Here is a 23,289-nt window from a genome sequence, read left to right as displayed (position 1 = left end):
GGATGCTTACCTACTAGCAAAGAAGGAACCAGAAGGCAGTAATTACCAAACCTCTTTCTTAGGGCTGCAGCAAGTTGACTCAAACAAACTTAAAGGTCTGGGCCACCCCAGAAAATATGTTAGGAAAACATCCCTGTACCAAAGTAGTTTAGCAGCAGAGCTGATAGAAAAGATGGGGAGCTCGCCAGAAGTGCATTTGGGAAAGGGCCTTACCTGGTGGTGGCTTATCCTCACTTCATGCTTTTCATGAGCTATGGTGGTTTTCACTACCCCTGTCATGTTCTCACTGTCTCTCTGCGTTTTGCCCAGTATATAGAAACCCATAGTACCTCCATACTGCTCTAGCTACAGCAGCAGCATAAGTTATGCTGCAGTTTCACACTGATTTTGGCGAGACTCCTCCTGTGCCTGCTATACCTTCAGAAAAGGTATCCTCTATAGCTTTACCCTATCCTGCAGCCCATTATGTACAGATTAATGCTGACTTTAAGCATAGAACTGCCAGACTGTGTATGGCTCCCTGTTTTGCTGATTTGCAATGGAATTATCCTGAGGATAGGATCCGCACCACCCCACTTTAAATGGCTGTGGTGCCCCTGGGGGTATGATAGGGGTACCCTCACACCCAGGGGGTTGACCTTGAACATGGCCCAATCACATTTCATTACAGGCACTTGCTGGCAGATCAACAAACAGCAGCAAACCAAAGTTCCTCAGAATACCATTGTCATTTGCTGAACTACTTTGTGATAAGAATGGAAGGAGAAATAACACACAATAAACATCTTCTGCTGAAGAAAATGCTGATGGTAACAATACAATAGTCTTAATAACAGTGGCAGCACAGGAAACACATGGCCTTGGCAGATTTGCACATCTTCTGCTCAAATCCAGTTCTGAGACCAACCTGAGATGGCCTTTGAGGAAAAGTAAATGAATATGCATCATGCTTCCTTGGGAAAAAAAAAAAAAGATGACCAACTTCATTACTTATGCAGAGGCTGCAACATAAGCTGCAACACACAGCAATGCTGCAGGCACTCACATAAGCAATCCAGTGCCAAACACCAAGTTTCAGCTGCAGTTATGGTCTAATTCACTTCTCCACATGATGTCTTCACTACAACAGGTGTTTACACTAAAACTGTTATTTTTGCAAAATCAATTATGAATTCTTCCTCACATAAACGATCCACCCACCCCATGGTTTGCTTGCCCCTGCTAATCTCTGCACAGCTGTTCCTTCTTGAAACATCTGACACCTGCAAACAGCCCATCTCCCCACACTTTACTCTTCCATGTCTGAAATTGTCCTGTTTGGACTTGCACATTTTATAGGAGAAGTGGTAGGACATAGTAGATGCAGCCTTAGGATACTTCAATGAAAGAGATGATTGTGTCCATACCCTCTGCAATGAAAAGGAATGAGCATGCTGATTAAACTGGTGTACAAAAGCATTATGACTTCTCAGAAAGAATCACATTCGGCAGTTAGGTTCTAGAACTGATAACTTTATTGTGCTAGATAGAACATTCTCTGTAATTTAGCTGGATATGAAATTTGTCTTTAATGATGTTGATTTTCAGCTGTTACATAGCTGTGTTGCAGTGGTAAATGAGAGTTTCCCTATATACTTAAACAAAAATAAAACGTCAAATGGTTGTAAGAGAACTAATCACACAAATCTCTGTATAATTTCTACACAGTTGACATGCCTTTCACACATGAATATAGAATTCCTAGACTTACTATGTAACAGTGCTACTGCTTGCATGTTTAAAAAAGCACTCCGGAATTTTCAGAACAATAAACAAAACTTGACCCTTTTAGAACATTTTTAAACAGCAATTAATGCAGTATCATAAAACTTCTGACACCACTTTCATACATTACTATAACTGATATGATAGGCATAGACAGTTTTTCATCAAGGTTTGTGACAAAGACAAAGCTCATATATGGGGTTTATTACTACGGCACAATTTGGCTCTCCTGCTTGGCCTTCTCCTGCAGCATGTTTTTTTTTTCAGGAGTTGATACAGCAAACTATTCTCTCTGCTAACAAGTTACATTTAATAAAACCCCAGTAGTCTTGGTTTGAAGCACTAGGATGTATTACTGAATGTTACATGCCTTTTTGATGTAAGAAGTTATTCTATTGGAGGTGGACCAAATGCTGCAATAAATCCATAAGCCTACTTGAAGAACTCCCATGATTTATTCCATATAACAGAAGTAAGGTTCCAGCTTCTCAAGGGACTGTCTTGTTTGTTACTTAAATAAAATCAATCCAGAAAAAGCACAAGATTTAAACCTAATAAGCATTCTTCTTGAGCAACCTGAAGATAAGACAGATACACATACTGCACACAAATTCTGGATTTGTTGTTTTCTGGCAGTTCTGTGTTCCAACAAAAGCACCTGTATTACAGCAATTCACAGAGCAAGAGGTGAGATAGTGGAAGAGTTGCACTTGCTGTCTCAGTTGTATTGGTCTGCCTGGCCTGCTAGTTATGCCACAAGTGCTTCCTTCCCTTCTACAGTCTCTGCAAATGCAATATCCCTGATGTTTAAAAATAAAGCCACCTCTGAAAAAAAATTACAGTTAACTGTGAACAACCTAAACTAAATTGAACTGCGTAAAAACAATTATATCAAGATAAAATTTATGTTTATTTACTATTGTTGAACTACTTTGTCAAGGAGGTTGCTTAGAATCTGAGATAGGAGAGGTCTAAGCCACAAGTATTATCCATTTCTCTTGAAGAGATAACCCAGGGTTCTCTACAAAGCAATTACCAAGCATTCAGTTGTTTTTCTTAAAGAAAACATAAATGCAAGTTAAAAGACACACCTTTATCACCTTTTCTGATCTGTGATGGAAGGGAACATGTCTAAGCACCCTCTAGAGCACAAATTGGAAGGTGCAATCTTTCATTTACCAAGTTCCTAAGAAAACATGATGCCTCATTTTCTAGTTACCATACTTGAGGTGAAATGGAAGCCAGAAAGGAATATTACTTCCTACAATGGTTCTGACATTCCCTGGATGTCACAACTGAAATCAGTTGCAAAACATCTGTTAAGTTACCAACAGCCACAGGGAGAAAGACAGAAGGAATCTAAAGATGCCAATCTGATAGCTCCAAAGACTCTTTCATACGTACCCTGAAGCAACCATCTTTGGCAAGGCCAGATAGATCCACAAACCAGGATCCCGCTCTGCCTCCTGAAAGCCACTCAACTTTAAGCCCTTCTCAAGCTATGGCAATGGCCCCCATATCCTCAGAAGACCTTGTTATAGAACAACTGCAATTGGAAAACCTGTATCCAACTTACTCTCCAGCCACACCCCATACAGGTGCCAGATAAGGTGCTCTAGATTTTAAAGACTGCCTTTTATTCATGTAAATTCCTCAGAACCTAACTACCTCGGTAATAAGGTGTCTCATCTCTGGGTAAATATCAGGCATTGACTTTGCTTCCAGCACAGCTCTCAAGTGTAGGCTGCTTTGTCTCTACCTAATTTTCAGCACAGCTGCTACTGTGATCAAGAACACTCCACCTTCTCTTTATAAGCCAATGAATGTATTAGTAAAAGAGATGGTCTAATACTTTCTACTGAAGCTCTCATCTCTACAACTTGCAAAAGGCTCCCTTAAAAGGCAGAGGAAATTATTTCAGACACCTGAAAAGCATAAATCTAGCTAAACTTTAAATTTTGACTCTTACTACTCATTCTTGTCTTTCTGAAGCCTCACCAAAAAAGCATAAAAGTTTTTGCTTCCCCCCACCATCCACCAAAAGTCATTCTGTTCGAGAATTCTGCAAATCTAAAGAGTTAAAAACTACCCAGGCACTCCCTAAAAAACTTGGAAGTTTCCATCTACAGGCCATTCCCCACTCAATTAAGAGGCTGTTTTGGTAAGGCAAAGATTTATTTATCAATGTTCATGAATTATGTCAGACCAACTGATAAGGTATTTACACAACAGCTGAAATACACAGTATGTGCATTTCATACAAGTAACTACATGCAGCCAGTAGTAAGTTTTCCATGCAGCATCCAGATACTCCCACTGCCACATAATGCCAGTTAAAAATACCAACATCTGTAACACTTCCACAAGAGTTTCTATACCTGAGAAGGTTTAGTATATCCTTTTAAGAGGAAGTCTGCAATTAAAAGCCACATACATAAGCCTATTTAAAGGCTGTCATTCCAGTTGCAAATGGTTTGCTTCCTTTGAAGCAAGATCTGATCTATTCTCCCCTAAGCCAGACGATACATGTGACAGCCCTTCCTTATCTCCACAGTTATGCTCTTCATTTTTTTGTCTGAATTCCTCCAGAGTCAGATTCTCCAGTGTCTCAAGATTCTCAGGTCCTTGCCCAGTTAGCCTCTACAAAAAAACAGAGGGCAGTGAACTTAATACTTTTTCTACTTAATAACCAGTGAAATAAGACTCTGCATACTGAAGTAAGCAAGCTAATCACTTTCATTTGGAGGTTGTTGATATAATTAAAAACACTCATCACTTACAAAAATCTTAATACAAGTTCAACTCAAATTACTACCTCTAACTTGCAGACCACATTTGCTTTGTTGACTGTTAAGTTTTTCTTAGGTTCTTCAGTAGGATGGGTTACCTTAGGCAACCTAAATTATGGGAAGCTGCTTCCCAAGTTAAATATTTACTATAGTACCATATAGGTTTAATTTCAGAAAAAATTACTGTACAACCAATTAACTCCATAATTTTTAATCAGGGATAATGAAGCTACATTAAGTCTACACAAACTATAAGATTCAGCAGTTTGTAGCACTTCAAACTAAAAGTTCCTCACCCAACCTGATCTAAGGAAGATAAACTGGACTGTTACAGGCTGGTTTTGAAGCTCAGAAGTGAACTTAGCTGTTGAAGAACTGTACAGAAGTTTCTAATTACATTAGTTCAAGTCTTCAAGTAATGTAATTTCAGCCCATAGGTTTATCACAAGCAGTACTCCCTGAATAGAAAAAAAATTCAAGTGTAGCAAATCAGCAGAGTCTTTCAAGGCTGATCTAAATAATTGCATTAACTGAAAATTAATTTGATGAAGTTTACTTCTTGATTAATCAAGTTGCTTTCAATAATACTTCATTTTGTTTCAATCTCCCCAGTCTAGTCATCACAGAATCAAAATATTTGCCTAGGTTTACATCCCAGTTGAGAGCTGCAACCCTGTAAAAATAAGCTAGCTGATAGCCACGAACCTTGATGTTCAAGCTATCTGTATATTTATTACAGCTTCAGAGGCTGTTACAGAGAATCCATTCCTGATAGAGGAGCCATGGAATTAGTGACACAACTACCTACCCCCAAGGAATTCTCAGAGGGAACTCGAGATTTACAAGTTTAGGAACCTTACAGACTTTATGCATAGCCTTTTTTGGGCCACAAAACTGGCAATGCCTCAGTGAAACCTTGACTTTAAAGACCATAGTGCTCCTTTCTCCCTCTCACTGCTCTACTGTTTCAAGTTTAGTTCCTTAAAGGATACAGCACATACAGGCACTTAATTTAGCCAGCAGTCTCACACAACCTACTAAGTATATTTTATATATAGATAAGCATATTTAAGTCATCTCAAAAAAGTGCAGATGAACCCTTCCTTCCCTTGTCACCATCTCCAATATGCAAATCCTGTTAAAAGTAGGTTGAATCCCCCCTTCAGAAAGCATCAGTCTTAGTACTTTGCCATTACTCCTGTAGGTTCTAAAGCGGGAAAAACTCATCCCCTAGAAGGAGCTTTATGGCTCTAGAATTAGAGCAATCCTGCAAGAAACAGGTCAGGCAGCAATTTAAAATGAAGAGTCACATGAGGACACAGAACAGAAGTCATGATTCATTATAAAAACCTTTGTTGGTTTTTCACTTTTTCATTCTACAACATTAACTGAAAATTGCTTTAAGTACCTCAATCACACTGGTCATGTAATGAACATGTTCAGCGAGGGACATGAGTTCTTCATTTTCTTCTTTTAGGCGGGCAATTTCACCATCCTTCTGTTCGATTTCTTTGTGCAACTGGTTCAAATAACAAAATGTTAGAAGAGGAAGACAATAGCCAGTAGTGAAATAGTTATTTTTCAGAAGCTACCTTTTCATTTTCTTGAAGCACTTCATACAGAGCCTTCCTCCTTTCTTCAGCCACTTCTTTCCAATACTGAGGTGAAGGACTTCCTGAATTAAGAGGCTACAGTAAGTCTGTGCTAAGACTGAATTCTTGAGAACACCTGACAATATCTAACATATACAAGTATCCTATGAGCTGTGATACTAAGAACTCACTCCATATAGCATTTTCAGATCTTAGCTGTAAAACTACAACTAATTACATAACCTTACAGGAAACAGATGCTACACTGCACTAATGGCTATACAGACAGCGCCTTCACAAAGCTGCCTCAAGCATGGCAGCAGGCTCTGCAAGATTTGCAAATGTTGGTCTTACTGTGTACTTTGTGGGAGACAAAAGTCTTATTCCCAAGTCGCTGTCCATGCTGGGCATAATGGCTCTGAGAAACTGCACACACAGCACACTGTGCCAGAACAGGCCTTCATTTCAACTTAATTATTAGTCACTTGAAAACTTATAGCCCAGCCAAGGTAACAAACTACAAGACTTCTTAATACTGCTGCACACAATGGTTCTCAGCTACTGGTTGCCATAAACTCAAATATTAGATATCTATACTTCATTTATTATACTACAGAGGATAAGTATCATCAATTCCTGCTAGGCATTACAAAAAGCCACAAAGCCCTTATCTAAATGACAAAGAAACTGTTTCAAATTGTACTCCAACAGCAGCATAGCACTTAAAGTGCAAGAAAACGTTCCAGAAGTTACTACATACCTTTCATCATGAGATCTACAGCTTGAATGACACCGTCCTCATTTTCTTGCTCCTTGTCCACAGACACCTCAGCATTACAAGCCTTTGAGGTAAACTTGTTATTCCAGAGTTTCCTTTTGACCGAAGATTTCTTCTGTATAAAACACAGGCAAGTTTAGCTTCAGAGCAACATTTCAGCTTTTATGGAAATACAAACTTCTAAGTCTGCTCAATCATGACTGCAAATAAGTCTCTACAAGTCCTGCTTTCTTCACATTATAGGTCTAGTTTACCAACATGTTCCTTGATATCGATAGATTTAACAAAATAAATGTCTCAGAAATTTTCCCAAAGTACTGGGAAGTTGCTAGTTTTTAATATAATTTATTACTAAAATAATAGAAAGCTTAAGCTGTGCCACGCTAGTTAGCAGATTACATGTTTTCAGATATTTTTCAGCAAAAAGCTCAAAAGCGTTTCACTATGCATTAAAATAATTACACATCTACAGATTATCTTTTAGTTCATACCTCATTATATCTGCCAACCAGGCTACCTGCTGCTGAAGGCTGAATCATTTTAAGAGTCCGTCTTGGGGAAGCAAGGCATGTGGTATCTGTGAGGTACTTCTAAAAAGACAAATATGGTTCAGACAGTTGCCATTCCTCTTTACATAAACTGAAAATTAGGAATTACTCATGCTTCCATTATGATAACCCATGGGTATTCTTTTCAAGACAAAGATATGACACTGGTCTATATTAACGCTTTTGTAAATAACGGAATCTAGTTATTCGTAGCAGAGAGAGATCTTAATCTCATGAAGCAATGTTCAGTCCCTGCCTCTTAGAAAACACCCTTCATAACAGAACTTGAACAGGTCTTACAGCAGAAATATTCTGACTATATTTGAAGGCCAGTTACAGTGTTGAACTTCAGCTAAAACTCTGAAACTTGCATTTGAGAGCAGCAGCATTAGACTTTTGGGGACAGAGACAAAAGTGACTGCAATTGCATGTTTAGGTGGTAAAGTTACACACATCACTTCAGGCAGTAGCTGATTTTTGTCCCCCGAGAACACACCATCAAGTGGTGCTCACTTAAATAGCTGTGTTACTTTGATAATCCATTAAAATGCATCAAAAGTTTCCCTGCTTCGATCCAGACAGACTATTGTTTTGTCTAAACAGTATGATTATCACCTCTCCTATCATGCATAAGTACCTCTTTCCTGCATTAAGGCTTTCTGATTGGGTTGGTTACACTGCCACCATGGGATAGCAAACAATGGCAGACAACCAAGCAAGAATAGCCAGAACACAATGCCACACCAGCGTGAGAAAGTTACGATTCACACCGTACTTCGTATGACACAAGTTCGACTTTCCCACGGTAGTTTCTGCCACCAATTATCCTACTGTTCAACTCAAGGACAAACATTAACTGCTGTGGGAACAAGAATCACACTGCGTGTCAGACACCGCTCACTGCTATTGAAGGTTAGTTAAGTACACTCTGCCAAGAAGTTATTGACCAATACCGGAGTTAACCCATTGAAAGAGCAAAAAGCCACATCAAAGAATTTATACAGTAGAGACACTATGGGATAAGACTGCTGCATGTGTAAGTCAGAGTTATCAATTGGCAAGTTTCATTAATACCAGAGGTTTTCATTGCAATCAATATGCCTCCTGACATGAGGACTACTAGCCTCTATTACACAGTGTATTTGTACAATTCTGATTAGAGCCTACATTTAAAGGTTTACACAAGAATAGGTACAAACTTTAGTAACTTATCACTCAACCCTCAAAAACCTCAATCTTGTAAGCATTTCCACCAATTCCAAGGTAACTACGATTCAGGAGGGTGACTTTAGAAACCAATCTGCCTGCTTGAATACTTCAGCTAAAGCATGCTCAAGTCAAGAGAAATTTAACTCTTCGTGAGTTCATCCCTATAAAGGACAGACTACAGAACCTACTCTACAACCCCTCAGCAGCCAGACAGATTCAGTAGGCAAAGGCACATAGCCAGCACCAAATAAACACTGGAAAAATCACATGGAGAGACAGTAAGCTCAGTGTCAAAGTAAAAAGGACTTGCTGAGCAAGTCCAAGAAGGACAGCATGTTCCCAAGCCACACAGACGGCCAGGAGGATACTCAAGCCAACTAGACGTAAGTCAGGTGGAAGCACATTGCAACAGATTCCTTTGTATTACTTCGGTGGATATAAAGCTTGCAGCAGGTACTAGCTTCAAGGCCTTAAAGCCCATACCTGCAGAGATCCTGACGATTTTTCTGCAGTCAGTTTCTGTTTCATTTTGGAATGCATAGGATCAACTGCGAAACAACAATAAAAAGGTAAAAAAAATAATATAACATCTGGCTGCAACCGAAGTTCGGGAGACACTAGCTACAGAACATTACAATTTCGGTTTATCAGCTTTTATGGCAGCATTAAGTAGTCAGTCGTGGTGACGAGGCTGTTCCACAGCCTCTGGAGCCTCTCCTGGAGTTCCTGACCGAGATACGAGCTGGGAAGGCAGCGCCCCGCGTTGCTGTTACCGGCGCTGCCACAAGACCCCTCACGGACGGGCCTTCCCGCAGGGTTGGCGGGGGCAGGCCCAGCCGCACACTCAAAACGACTGGGAGGGGAGACACGGGGGACACACGCGACACCCCTCCCCCCCCATCCCGTCCCGTTCCCGCCAGGGGGGCGCGCACCGCCCCTCCCTCCGCGCGCGCCGCCGCGGCCAATGGGAACAGCCAGGCAGGAGCGCGCCAACACCCAAATGCGGCCGTGAAAGCCCGAGCGCCCGTTCCCCCGCCCCCACCCCCTCCGCGGCTCAAGCAAGACGGAGAGCCCCGTCCCTCCCACTCGTCTCCCGATCCCAGCGCCCACCACCACCACCGCCGTTTCCCTCTGTCCGTCCCGCTTACCGGCGGCCGCTCCCACACGGATGCCCCAGCGCGCGCTCCTACTACTAGCACTCTTCGCGCGCCCGGCCCTCCCCTATAAGGAGCGCGGCGGTCACGTGAGCCGTCGATCGCTTTCCGAGCCAATCACGGACCACAGCTCCCCCCGCTCCGCCGGCGGAGCCCCGCCCCGCGGGCCGCGGCTGGGGCTGAGGGCGGTGAAAGTCGTGAGGGAGGGTGCTGAGCAGTTCGTGGTCTTTTGGATTTTGGTTGGGTTGTTTTCTCTTTGTTTGTTTTTTTAATAAAGAAGTTGTACCACAACAAATTTAACCACCTCTCCGCTTTATTGTCATCACAATCTAAACACAGCACAACCTGCAAAACCGGGGAAGAAAATTTAAGAGTGTTAAGCCACCATATATACACAGTAATAATTTTATACATGATACAGGCTACAGCTCTTATTAATTATGCCTGAGGTATGCCGTTAACTTTGTTAGAGGCCACTTGACACTTATGTTCCTGCAAGTATTTGCACATTTATCTTTTATTTATGTTAATAGTATCTTTTGCTAACTCCTGAGTAAACATTTGTAGAGTTAAGGACCTTCCTTGTGATCAAGGTCTCGTGGAGCAGCTATCAACATTTTTCCCAAGCCATATGATGGAGCTATTAGAAATTAGGATAATTACAGAGGGAAATTCCGTATTTCAAAACACTAGCAGATATGGCAAACTCTATCTAAATATATGCATAAAATCTTACCAGCATTAAATCTCCTTTCAGAAAAATCTGGATACAGGTAATGTGTACATAAACACAACATAAAAACGTTCCTGTTTTTAAATTTTATGTATTTTTATACAGAAATATAAAAATGCAATAAAAACATCATATGAAACTTTTAAATTAGATGCAAGCATAGATTTGTATGCACTGTGTGTATTTTATGGCTGTGATACAACTTTTGTAAATACTATGTTTTCAAGTGAAACTTTCTCAAATAATACCTTTTCAAAATTTAGATTTAATTCACAGAAAGTTTTTCAATGGATTTACAGTTCAGAAATGGAATAACTGTTTTTAGAAATGTTGGTAATTGGAGAGGGACAAGGTAATGGGAGATGGTTCTGATGTGACAGTTCTGATTGTTCTTCCTTTAAATTTGTTCCTTGCTGGAGGCATACAGTCTGGAGTTTTATTACAAAGCTGTCACTCCTTCAATTTATCCATCTGAAGAACATGTCCTCTTACGAACCACTGTGTCTCTGAATTCAGTTTCTTCAGTTCAAAAGGGTTGTAAAGAACCCTGTCACCATCTCAGAAAGAACACTGAGAGTTTATTATTAGCAGCCTATTCATAGTCTTAATTGTGGGAAACCAGTATAATTATATAAAAATCTCACAAAAAAAAAGTTACTTTATTGTAATAATTCCCATTTTGGTGGCCCAAGGTTAAATTAAAATAGGGATTAGGGCATTTTTACATGCAAAAATCTGTCAGCCCAATGCTAGCAGAATATATTCTTCTTCAGATTGAGTGCAATATAATGCATTTTAGCTTGTTTGTTTCATAAAAAATAAAACTCTCTATCGTGAATGCTTATGACTATTTGCACTTCAAGTGAGCCTAAGCAAACACCCCGAGGTTTCCCACAGAGCTCAGCCAATTTGTTAGATTATTCATGATAGCAGAGAATGTGTACTTTTTAAAGCTTTTATACTCCATTGGTACTGATAAATGTTATCAGTTTTTATAGCAAATGACAACTGGAAAAAAAAGCTTCTTGGATGACTTCACATGCCTGGGAACATAGGAATAGGTGGGAAGGCATTATCTGGTCTCCAAGTCCTGTCTTGCTTAGATGCCAGTGTGTGGAAACTTCCTAAGCATTGCACAGAGAGAGTCTGGACTTGGCTATGTGAATTATGTGCTGACAAAACTGTATTTCTTCTTGACAGTCACACTGTGACTTTTGCCAAGGCCTTTATTGTACTCTGCAGATAATGATCTCTCTCTGGGGTGCTTAAGGACTCTTTATTTCTACCTTCTACATTAAGGACAGGTAAACGACATCGTAATTTTTTTTTGTGTGTATGTTAAATTATTACATAAATATCATAAGTGCCTTCCTATTTATTAGTATTTAGTGTAAGCAACGACTATAACTGTTTGAGATGCAGAAAACCACCATGGAGAGGGCCAGGAGAGCCAGTGCAGTGCTGAGCCTCTGACACAGATGAATGTCTCTTCTCAGTCCTGCTCCGGGTGCCAGCCCTGCAACAAGGTCCGGGGAATATCCGAAGATGGCTTTGGGCTCTCTGAATCAATAAAAAAGACCTGTGGCTCTCACTGTCCCTCGCTGCTGTTTCTCTTGGCCCTTCTGTCCAATATTTATTTAAGGGAGGAAAGGGCTCCCAGCTATCCACCAGGTGACAGTAGATGGCAGCGTGGCATCATGCTTCCCCTCCCTCAGCCTCTTATTTCTGGGGTGTTTCATCATATAGAAGAGTGTTTCGTGTGTTACCGACAAGAAATTAAAGATTTGCCTTCTTTTCCCTAGGTTAATCAGTACGGATGGCTGCATGCTAATGAAACTCTGCATAAAGGAATATATATACAGCATTATATACACAGCACAATCTAGGTATAATTCATAATGCAAGCCCATTTTCAATGAGGGCGTGCTATTAATTAAATATCTCCAGAGAGTACACAATTTTCTTGTATTAGAATGAAAGATTGTCCTGTGAATACTGATCCTTAATGCTCTGGAGGTGAAAGGTTAAAAGAAATATCTACATCTCACCTAGTGATTTTTTTCCCTAGTTAATAACCTTGTGAGTTACTAAGACATCCCTTAAACACTCTCAGGTCCTAACCTTCTTAGCAATGGATTTACCTTGAAAAAACTATCATTTATGTAGTGCTTTAAGATTTAAAAATTAAACATTCTCTATAAAGGCTAGGATTTAATAATCTACAACTACTTCCAAATCTGTTGACTAAAAGTAAATAGCATATTATTTACAGACTGAGCAAATAAAACAAGTTGTTTCAAATTTTACCCTTACTCTTGCAAGCATCTGCTGACAAACACAAAACCTACTTCAGAACATCACTATTTTTGTTTTTTATAGAACAAACCAGTCTAAAAAAGACAAATACATTTGCTCATCACTAACTGAGAACATAAGTTAAAGATGACACAGCACAGTGAAAAGAGCTGATAGACTTTCAGATACCAAAATACTTTGTGCAATGGAAGTTGAATCGCAGGTTTATGTACAAAGCACAGGCAGGGATCCTTGTTTCTAATGTATATTTCAGACATTTTTAAAATAAATGCAAAGTTTTAGAGACAGGACATGCATTTGTTACACAAAACAAATGGCCCAGGTATTAAAGAAATTATAACTACCATACCCAAAAGTGGCAATTGATTTGATATCCTGTTTGTGGAAGTTATCATCTCAGCAAAGGCACTGAGAACCTTTAGTTACTTTTAGTTATACTCCTAAATGTCAAGAAAGCACAAGCTGGACAACCAGAAAATGAGAACACAGATAGTCAAGCATATTTAAGTGTGTATGTATATACATACACAGACACATAATTATTAAGATGTAACAAATCCAGCAAGACAGTAGGTAAACTTTAACCAAAGTTTAGGATCAATACCGCACGTGTCCAAGAACGCGTGTCCCATTTCATGAGCACAGCACTCCACAACTATAAGGTGGGACATAGGGAAGTGATGAATGAAGCTTAATATTCACTGCAACAGCTGTCCAGTGGTGTGCTAGTTTTGGCTGGGATAGAGATAATTTTCTTCTATCCATCGCTGTCCATCACAACAGTTGGTGGACAGTGGTGGACAACCCAAACCATTCTCTGGTTCTGTGATTCTCATTGGATATATAGTTGTTCAGAACATGATGTAAGGAATGTTGTACGCATTAAACACTGACATTTCTTTACACAAAAGCATTCCTGTTATGCCTTAGAAACGAATGTTTTCTCTGAAGGCAGAAAAGAGTTAGTTATTATATTCTAAAGTATATGAAAGTGTTTTAATTACCACCTAATTTGTCTTGTTTAAATTTACAAAGAATACTAATTTATTTTTGTCTGATGCATAAATATTTGGCACTGAATTAATCAGAGTACTGTTTTTGAAGCAAGTAGCTTCAGGGCTGTTACTCCTTATAACATATACAGCCAGTACAATATGCGTGGAAAGTATAAACAGAAAGATAACAGAATCCATCTCATCTCTTCCTACCTCTGTCTGTAACATCCATACCAATTTGCTACAATCTGTTACTAACTAATTATTAACTAGAAATCATTAATCTTCAAGTAACTAATTATTAAGCCAGAAATTAAGAGCAGAGGCATTAGAGTACAATCTTGCCTACATACTTATGAGTAAACATTTAATTCTGAAAACAGGAATTAGACTCTGAATTACAAACATTAAAAAAAAAAACAAACCAAAAAGATGTTTCTATAAAGTTACCGATCCTTTTTAATTTAGAGAAAAAAAGCCACACGCTATTATGTAACTGAGTATTTTATTACACTGAAAACAGCAAGAAAATGATAAAATGGTGACTAGAAAATGCAAGTTTTTCAGAGCAGAAAAGGAAAAAATATACCAGCAATGACGTATTCTAAACTTGCAGTGCTTCTCAAAACATGACTCACTTTCTATCCCAAGGAATGTATTTTTGTGACAAGGTCTTTCCTACCTTCACATGGGGTGCTGCCCATGCTGCTTGATTCTGTATTTCTCCAGGATGACAGCTGGAGAGTATCCCCCCCCATTGCTGAGACCCAAGTCCCTAGAGGTCTGTGTGCATCTGACTCCTCAAAGACTACAGGACTGCAGCTACCTGGTATGGTACCGTCCTCACTCTGGGGGAAAGCCTCAAGGACACCAGCTGATTTGTCTGTGCTGTGCTAACCAAGCAGAAGCTGACCCGCTCTACTGACTGTTTTGCTCAGTCTGGATTTAACATGCACAAGAAACACTATTTTTGCTGTGCTAATGGGATTGAAGCCTAAAAAAAGAGAACTATTACATATTTTGCATCTACTGCCACAACCTACTTGTCAGGTTTGTTTTGTATACCATGCACATTCCTCTCTTCTTAGCGATAGATCTTATATTATTTTAAATTAGATTTGAAGAGAGGCAGTCTGTCATTAGATAAAGTGTTATAATTGCAAAATACACACCAGCTTTCAGCCCCACAAGCTTGTCTTACAAATGCTACAACATTGCATAACCAGTAAGAAGCATAACAATAATATACAATTATCTAGTCAAGAGAATTATGGATCAATAGCATATAAATATTTATTTTGCTAAGCCTTAACTCTCCATTCAGTACAAGATGTTACTTAATATGTTTAAATAAGATGATGATATTTTTCTATCATACGAGCTCCATCATTGTGCGTGATGGAGGAAAAGAAACACAGCTATATAAAAGTAGGACAAGACTCAGCTATTACTCATTGCTTTAATGGCAAATATTTCTGCATGTATATGTATAATAAACATACTTGGGTTGGTTGAAGTACTCATTTGTGTAAACATTGTCAGGATACCTTTAACAGTCTATGAGCCAAAAAAAAATCTTTAGTGAGCTTGGTAAGAGAGGTAGTTGACTATATAAGGAGGAGAAGCAATCTTTACAGAAGGAACCTACAGTGATTTCTGCTCCTCATCCCCTTCTGAAAGGTTGTGGAAGGATTTGAGCAGCCTGAATTTGCAGAAGACAGCTGGTGGCTGCTTAACACGTAATACTTTGTACTTGATCTCCTGTTTCCTCTACATATATATATATGTATATATATATATATATATATTCTAAGTATATATATTCCTCTCCTCATAGCACTTCTAGAAAGTCCTCCAGAAGAAAAACTATTCTCCTGCCAGCACTACATTTGACAAAATTTTTTGGATGCATTCTTCAACCTGGGGCTGGGCAGCTGCCCGATCCCTTGTGACTGCATCCCTGCACTCAAAAGGGCAGCTGGAGTTACTGGGCTGGAAGAAAACTCCTTCCTTTCTCCTCCGCAGGCAGGCAAGGTGCCAGTTCCCTCTGAGGGCTTTCTGTGCTGGGGCAATCCCCACGTCAAGCAGCGCTGCTGTGCCGAGCCTTCTTTGCATCCGCTGTGCCGGCACAAAGAGGGTCACAGGCCAAGTGTGAGTCATGGCTTAAAATAGCAGTGGGCATAAGACTGCAGCACAAAATGTCGTACAGGGCAGCATGGAAAACAAAACTGGAAAAAGCTGACTGGAAAAGCAGTTATCTAAACGCAGCTCCTGTTAAGGACAGACTGATGTTATAGTTAAAAAACTCTGGCATTTTGAAATAGCCCAAACAGTGCAGAGCTAATGTAATCCTCCTATTTAGCTGCCCTGCTTTTTTACCCCCAAATAAAGGATTATTTTCAATAAGCATTGCCATTAGGAGTGAAAAGCAATCTGTAAGTAGGTAAAAATGATCTGTTTCTACTCTGTTCTTGTTCAAACAACAGAGGAATGTTGTGGGCAATGCCCGTGTCAGGGAAGACAAGATAGAATGTTCACATCAGAGGGCCTGACTAATGCCAGGGGAAAGACAATAAGGTCCAAGGACTGAAACACAGCTGCTACCTACAAGACGGGCAAGAGAAAGGTGTCCCAGGGGAAGCGTGTAAAGGAAAGGTGTGCTATAGGGAAATAACTAATAAGAAGGTCAGGAGAGAACAAGGGGAACCAGCAGAGACAAGTAAGAGCAGAGACTGAGGGAACAAAGACTGAAATCTGTTGGAGATACTGAAGAGTGCCATCGCCAATGCTGCATGGGCTTTGAAACACAATCAAATGAGAGAGAACAATGCCTGCACTTGTCTTCTGCCTGTAATCTTTGTAATATCGTTGCTGTTCCAGTGACTCACAGGCACCAGCTTCCAGGGAAAGGTGGGGGAGATGCCTTCACCCACCCTGGCAGCCTGTACCTCATTGTAGCAAGTCACCACCCCTTTGGCTCCCCAGCACCTCCAGTCTGGGTAATGTTGGACAGCGAGGCTTTCCCTGGCACGCCTGAAGGAAGGCATGAAGGGTGGGCCAGCAGGCACTCAGGCCCAGTGCTGAGATGGCAGTTCTCCCTACTTGCCCTGGGCCTTCCGACAGGGAGAACATAGGTCACAGCAATTTTTGTCCCTGCTTCGTTTCCATGGCTTCCATTCCAGGCTGTCCTTGTAGTGAAGAAATAAAAATGCTTAATTCTCTCAAAGGATTGGGTCTATGGAAGAGCAATTACTTATTTATTAACCCTAGCCAGCTTCCTTGGGAAGTGCTACATCCACCACAGAGAAACATGGACCATCACACAAGGGCTGAGCTGTGCGTGGGCAAGATCAGTGCTGGGGATGAGCCCATTGCCATTTCAGTTTCGAATACTCCAGCTTCGTTGGACTTTTATTTTTGTTTTATTTACAGTTTTACTTTGCATGCGTGCGACGGATTAAATGACACAAGAGGTGCCACTAGAAGACTTATTTACCCATAATATCACCACGCTTAAGGCTGAAACAAGTTTAGGTATTCCCTTAAGGTGACGGAATCTGGGACAGGGTGATGGAATTTCGGGAACAGTCATTTGTCGGAGACGAAGGAAGAGAAGCTGCCCCAAGCCGATACCACCTCGGGGCGGGGGGGAAGAGGGCGACGTTTCTTCCCTCCCTCTTTGCCTCCCTGCCCTGCCCTCCCCCTCCGAGAACGCCGTTGAGCAGCCCCATCCGGGTACTTGTCCCGCGGGCAGTTACACGAGGCGCTACGGGGGGCGGAAGGGAAGAGCGTGGAAGCACGACCCAGATTCCTGGCGTGGTGACGGCTCGGAGACGCTCAAAGCCGCTGTTGTACTCTCCTCTCTACCTCTTCCGACAAGGCTTGTCGATTGCTACGGAGGCTGAACCCTCCTGCGGGGAGCACAAGATCGCGCCCCCCCCGGAGACACAGGCGCTTGGTACGCGCCGACAGAGCGGTCAGGGCGGTGCCTGTGTGACTAAGGCGCTGCCATTTTGAGGGGTCGGTGGTGGCCGCGCAGCTTCGCTTAGCGCTCGCTCTCTGCCGAGGCGCAGGCGCTCCCGCAGCTTCCCGTCCGTTCCTGCCGTCGCCTCCGAGGACGCCTGGGCGAAGAGCTGCCTTCCTCAGCCCTTCCATCCTCCTCTCGGCCGTACCCGTACTCCTCCACCGCCGCTCCGGGATTTCTATGCCCGCCGCCCTCCTCCGTAGGACCCGCTAGCGCAGGGACCGCGTCCTCCTCCTCGTTCCGCCGCCGCCTTCGCCTCTTCCTCCTCCTCCTCTTCCGCTCTCCGCCACCATTTCCCCACTCCCCGGCCCCGGGGCGCTGAGCTAGACTATGGGGACCAGGTCGGGGCCGAGCGGCGGCAGAGCGGGCGGCCCGGTCACCGTGTCCCCTGCGGCAGGGATGGGGGGGGCTCCGCGGCTTCGTGGCTTTATCTTGACATGGCTCCTCTCCGTGCTGCCAGCAGCGCCGCCGCCTCCTCCTCCTCCACTGCTCCTCCTGCGCCCGCCGGCTGCGGGTAGAGAGCGGCCACGGCCCCGGGCTCTCGTCGGAGCCTCTCAGTCTCTTGCTTAACTGGGGGGGGGGAAGTTTCGGGAGGGGTTTCTTTTGTTTTGTTTTTGTTTTCCTTTCTTTCTTTTCCTTTCTCTCCAGACAGAGAAGGGAGGGGAATACTTTTTTCCCCCTCCTCTTCTTAACCTGATCTGACGAATTTGCTAACCTAAAAACTTTTTAACCCCAACTAATCAAACACCTGTGGTGGGGGAAAAAAATGTCTGGAGAGAGGAAGAAAATAACCTGATAATTGGGGATTTGCTTTTTTTTTTTTTTTTTTAAGAGGGGGGAGGATATTTTAGAGGTTTAAAATTGCAACGCAGATTTGCAATTGAACAAACCTCGGAAAAAATTTTACACTGAAAAGCAGGAGCAAAAAAACACTCCATGTTTTCCGAGTCGTGGCCATGAAGTGAGAGGGGAGAGACGCGGTGCTGCTGTGGGTATCCCGCCGCCCCGGGCGCTCTCGCCCTGTTTGCAGAGAGGGGCCGAAGGGAAAGCCAAGAGCGCCGGCCATGCACAGCCTCGGCTGACTGTGCTCGCAGCAGCAGAGAGAGAGAGAAGGATCCCCGGGGGATCAGCAGCCCAGGGAGTGTATGAGGTGTCGGGGGATGTAGGGCTCTCCCAGTGTTAGGGAGCCCGGGTTTGGGGCACCTATTCGGGTTTTAGTCTCTAGGTGAGATAATACTGTCCTTTGAACCCCTATCCGCCCCTTGTCAATGGCTATCATGATCCCTCTCCTCTTTGGCAGCAGTAGCCTCAGGGCAATGATGAGCAGGATGAAGTTAGAAATGACTCCGCTGTCTTTTCTCTTTGCTCCCCTGCGAACCAGCGCTGTGTTGTCTGTAGTTGATTTTGTTGTTGTTGGCAGAGAAATGTCATACTTCCCGGGTTGTGCACTCTTCCTTTGCACCCTTTTCTCTGCTCTCCACCAAGTGTAATAATTCTAAAGAAAAAGACGGGCAACATAGCAATAGTGGAAGGCTGAGAATAATAATCAGTAGAGTCATGAATCTGGCTGGGGTAAAACGCAATTTGTGATTTCAGCTTCGGGTTTTTTTTTGTAAGCAGAGCAAAAGTACCCCCCATGGATTGGGCTTGTGCCAGTTGCTTTTTATTGTTCACATAAGTTGTGATAAGATTTGTTTTGGGCTTGTTTTTTTTTTTTTTTTTGTTTTTTTTTTTTTTTATTCTTACCCCATTATTCCTGCGGCTAAACTGTTCAAATTTTTGTCTTTAAAATTCTTCGGGTTTTTTTCTTGATTTATTGTAAAACTTCTTGTCCAGCCATGGCTGGACAACTACTCACTTTGTTTCCTGACCCCTCCAATACGACATTTTCTTAAAATATTGCCTGAGGTGCGGTTTTGGGTTACATTAGCGTTTGATCTATTCAGTCGTATTAGCAGGAATCAAACGACTTGTTTCTGTTGTACTTGAGTCTTACGAAAAGGTGCCCATAGTTTAGCGACAGTTTCCAAAGGCTTTAGTACCACCTGTATTACAAAATGGGGGACCCAAACTCCCGGAAGAAACAAGCTCTGAACAGACTTCGTGCTCAGCTTAGAAAGAAAAAAGAATCTTTAGCTGACCAGTTTGACTTCAAGATGTACATTGCCTTTGTGTTCAAAGACAAGGTAACTTGGTTTTAATGTGTCTCTCTGTGTTGTCTGTTGCATGTTAAGCGTGCTGTGCAAAGTCTTGCTTTCTGATTGCATCAAATGTTTTATCCTGGATAGATTCCATTGACTTTTTAACATTAAATTTTTAATTGCTAATTGCTGTAATATTTACTTAGCTCGTGTTTGCCATTTTGCCTCTTTGTATGCTGTAGTTTTGTAACGCAGAGGGTGCCAGTGCATCATTACGTGGTTACTTGGTAACTTCTGTATTGGGTAGATATTTTTCAAAGTTAACACTGTAACTTGTTAACTCTAATTGGTCCCTAACTTTCACAATTGTTCGCTGAGGAGTTGAGTTGTGAAGGGAGACCTGGCTGGGGCGATTGCCGAGTTACTGCTTTTATCTGGTGAAAGCAGAAAGGAAGACCTGGCAGTTGAAGGGAGGAGTCGCAGAATGGGATGTGGAAATGGCCCAAGTGCGCACGCACATGTGAAATGCTGCTACCATTTTGAAAGGGAGCAGGGAGGGCACAGAGGAAATCTACGTTTGCTTGGCTGCCTCTACCGCTGTGCATCCAGGTGGGGAGCCGAGTGATATTTCTAAAGCCAGCTACAGACCTAAAATTGTAGGAGAGTTTCCATCCACAGACGGTGAAGAAAAGTAGGTGCTTCTAGGAAGTGAATGTGCTGAAAAAATGACGAGTAAGTGAAGATAAAAGCAACTGGCAACAGAGTACATAATACACAAACTGCACGTAGATGAGGACTGAAATTGTTTAATCCTCTCAAATGTATAGGTTTTTTTGCATTCACTGCAATAATAATGTATTTTTAATGAAGACTGTTTCCTGAAAAGCTTTGAAAATCTTTAAAATTCATGAGTTCAATTTGCTTTTCTTTGTCAGTCCTAGTACAAGCAGAGGTGGATATGTTTGGATATAATTTCTGGGTGCTGACTCATAGTAATACAGATACGAATGTTTAAGCCGTGCCAACAGATTTTCTTAGATGACACAAGTTTAACGCTTTTAGTTGAAGCATTCATACAACTGTTGGGTTGCTTTATAGAAATTTGTTGCAAGTTTCTTTCCTTATATCATAGTGAACTTGAAGACATCCATTCTATACCAGATTGCTTAAAGTAGGAGTTTAGCTCAGGTTAGCTTGGTCAGCAAATAGTTGCCTGCTGTGTATGTTCTGATGAGGGGGGAGTGGAGCATTATTTGGTAAAATATACTTTGTCTGTTATGTAGCTCTTAAATAGCTCAAGATTTCTCATGAGCTATTAGAAAGTTGTTAGAAACAGAAATACAACTTCAGGTGATTTTATGTACAGCAAAAACTTATTTCACATTCTCATAATGTTTTGGCCTTGCTTGAGAGATACTGCAATATTTATAGTGAGTACAAAAGTTACTTAGCAAATTAAAATAGACCTCCTTTGAGAGGATTGTAGTTTATAGTTAACTTCACATGGGCTCTCAATCACCTGCTATCACCAAATGTGGTATTGAAAGATTTACTTTTCATAATAGGCTAACTATAAAAAATTGAAAAGGGGGGAAAAAAAAGGTGTTGATTGGCAAAGAGAAGCTTGCAGAGGGCTCTTGGTCAGCCCAAAGCCATGTACTCTACTTGATAAAGCAGAAATTCTGTTAATGTTTAGATACAGCTTTAATGTTTGCAAGATTAGTATGCAAATCTTTGGAGACTACAAAAATGTGTTCAACTTTTATAAAAAGTTGTTAGTCTGATTCAGTTTCGTTTATAAATTTTTGCATGTAAATTTTAGTGTGGTTTGTGTCAAAGTGCTAACCTGTGTGATGTGGACTTTATACATTTATACAGAAAATCACAAATCCCAAAACAAAGTGTTACCTCTAGTTGCCTAGAAAGGATTGTAGTCTTTATGTTATCTGTGATTTTTTTAATTGTTTTTTTAGAAGAAAAAGTCAGCACTTTTTGAAGTGTCTGAAGTGATACCAGTCATGACCAATAATTATGAAGAAAATATCCTGAAAGGTGTGCGGGATTCCAGCTATTCTTTGGAAAGTTCCTTAGAGCTTCTGCAGAAGGATGTAGTACAGCTCCATGCACCCCGCTACCAGTCTATGCGCAGGGTAGGTCTTCTTTTTACACTTGCTGAATCTTAGTCTTTCAACACCTGTGCTTTTCTTTGTGAATCTTAAGGCTAATACTTCCTTTTTTTTATTTTCTCAACATATTGCAACATGTGTATGTTCTGTAGCCATGTGTTTATGGGGTCTAGTTTGAAGGGTAATAAGATCATATATGTTTTAAAAACTGATTAAATATATAGTGCTTAAGCTTTACCTTTCATTTGTCTCATTCAGAGGTTTGCCTTGGGAATTGTATCTTCTTGTCCTGTTTGTCCTTTAGTAGGCATGCGTTTATAATTCTTGCAGTGACTCCTGTTGTACAACTAAGTGGTTTTGCTTTATGAATATTGGAAGGTAGACAGTCTTTGCTAATGTTTTCTTAAATTTGTAATTTACTGGCTACTGATACTAAAATTCAGTGGAAGGCAAGGAAGACTTTAGTTGTGCTTTGAGTAATACAAATGGAAAATTACACAAACATTAATAATAAGTACCACCTCTAAATTATGTGCCTGTATATATAATTTGCTTATCTGTGTCTTTGATTAATGAAGGGAATATAAATACAGAACTTTACCATTCACAGGATGTGATCGGCTGTACCCAGGAGATGGACTTCATTCTATGGCCTCGCAATGATATTGAGAAGATAGTCTGTCTCCTGTTTTCTCGGTGGAAGGGATCTGATGAACCCTTTAGGCCTGTTCAGGTATTTGGTTTTGGTTTTTAGCTTCAATAAGTAACTCACTCCTGGAGGGGAGGATAAGTGCTCACCTTAACCAATAAGCTGATAAGGTATGTGACTTCTGTGGGTATTAGAAAGTATGCTATTTTTATTTATAAAGAAGTCAGTGTTTTGAATGCCAAATTCTGCCTCCTGTCTTTATGCACTGTTATATTAGTCCTTCCAAAATTTAAGCTTCCGAAGGACCTTTGCAAATGACATGTATGTAGAAATGCACACAGTGTGTTTGTATTTGTACAAGTGGATTAGCCTCTTAGTACAAATGAATCTTTGTGTAAATATGATGGTGTCATTAAGGTTCTGTGAACATCCCAAGTTGCTGTATTTGGTTGGATAAAAGAGGGTCTGAGA

General features: G+C 41.2%; 2 protein-coding genes across 4 annotated transcripts in view; one reads left to right on the top strand and one right to left on the bottom strand.

The window, feature by feature from the left end:
- Window positions 1-1,491: 1,491 nt before the first annotated feature.
- Window positions 1,492-9,551, bottom strand: GMNN (geminin, DNA replication inhibitor). 3 transcript variants are annotated; one of them, XR_003533536.1, is made up of 7 exons: window positions 9,164-9,228; window positions 7,415-7,513; window positions 6,906-7,038; window positions 6,146-6,228; window positions 5,962-6,072; window positions 4,143-4,404; window positions 1,492-1,627 (listed from the first exon to the last, which is right to left on the bottom strand). XR_003533536.1 is itself a non-coding variant. In XM_027678751.1 (6 exons), exons 1-6 carry the CDS (start codon window positions 9,218-9,220, stop codon window positions 4,219-4,221), a joined length of 669 nt encoding a protein of 222 aa, XP_027534552.1. In that variant the 5' UTR covers window positions 9,221-9,551; the 3' UTR covers window positions 1,492-4,218. The 3 variants fall into 3 exon arrangements, 2 of the variants coding, with proteins under 2 accessions (XP_027534552.1, XP_027534542.1); XM_027678751.1 differs by having other exon boundaries at window positions 1,492-4,404; window positions 9,164-9,551; XM_027678741.1 differs by having other exon boundaries at window positions 1,492-4,404; window positions 6,906-7,035.
- A 9,034-nt stretch (window positions 9,552-18,585) lies between these two features.
- The window catches only part of CUNH6orf62 (chromosome unknown C6orf62 homolog), a 6,828-nt gene continuing 2,124 nt past the window's right edge, over window positions 18,586-23,289 (top strand). Inside the window, exons 1-3 of the mRNA XM_027678764.1 lie at window positions 18,586-20,088; window positions 22,017-22,193; window positions 22,780-22,902. Of these exons, the coding sequence (XP_027534565.1) occupies window positions 19,960-20,088; window positions 22,017-22,193; window positions 22,780-22,902 (429 nt within the window). The 5' untranslated portion in view covers window positions 18,586-19,959. The remainder of the gene's footprint in view (window positions 20,089-22,016; window positions 22,194-22,779; window positions 22,903-23,289) is intronic.

The sequence above is a fragment of the Neopelma chrysocephalum genome, unplaced genomic scaffold (assembly GCF_003984885.1).
Source record: "Neopelma chrysocephalum unplaced genomic scaffold, ASM398488v2 Primary Assembly neopelma1_22b, whole genome shotgun sequence".
NCBI lineage: Eukaryota > Metazoa > Chordata > Aves > Passeriformes > Pipridae > Neopelma > Neopelma chrysocephalum.
The sequence above is the reverse complement of the archived record's forward strand: the minus strand, read 5'-3'. Positions and strand labels throughout refer to the sequence as shown.

What these genes read in the sequence shown, in the direction of transcription:
- GMNN (XM_027678751.1), bottom strand. Translation starts at nt 9,220, where the DNA reads ATGCATTCCAAAATGAAACAGAAACTGACTGCAGAAAAATCGTCAGGA. An exon ending in TGGTTGGCAGATATAATGAG is followed by an intron (nt 7,039 to 7,414) that starts GTATGAACTAAA and finishes TGTTTTATACAG; the next exon opens with AAGAAATCTTCGGTCAAAAG. An exon ending in ACATGACCAGTGTGATTGAG is followed by an intron (nt 4,405 to 5,961) that starts GTACTTAAAGCA and finishes GTTTTTTTGTAG; the next exon opens with AGGCTAACTGGGCAAGGACC.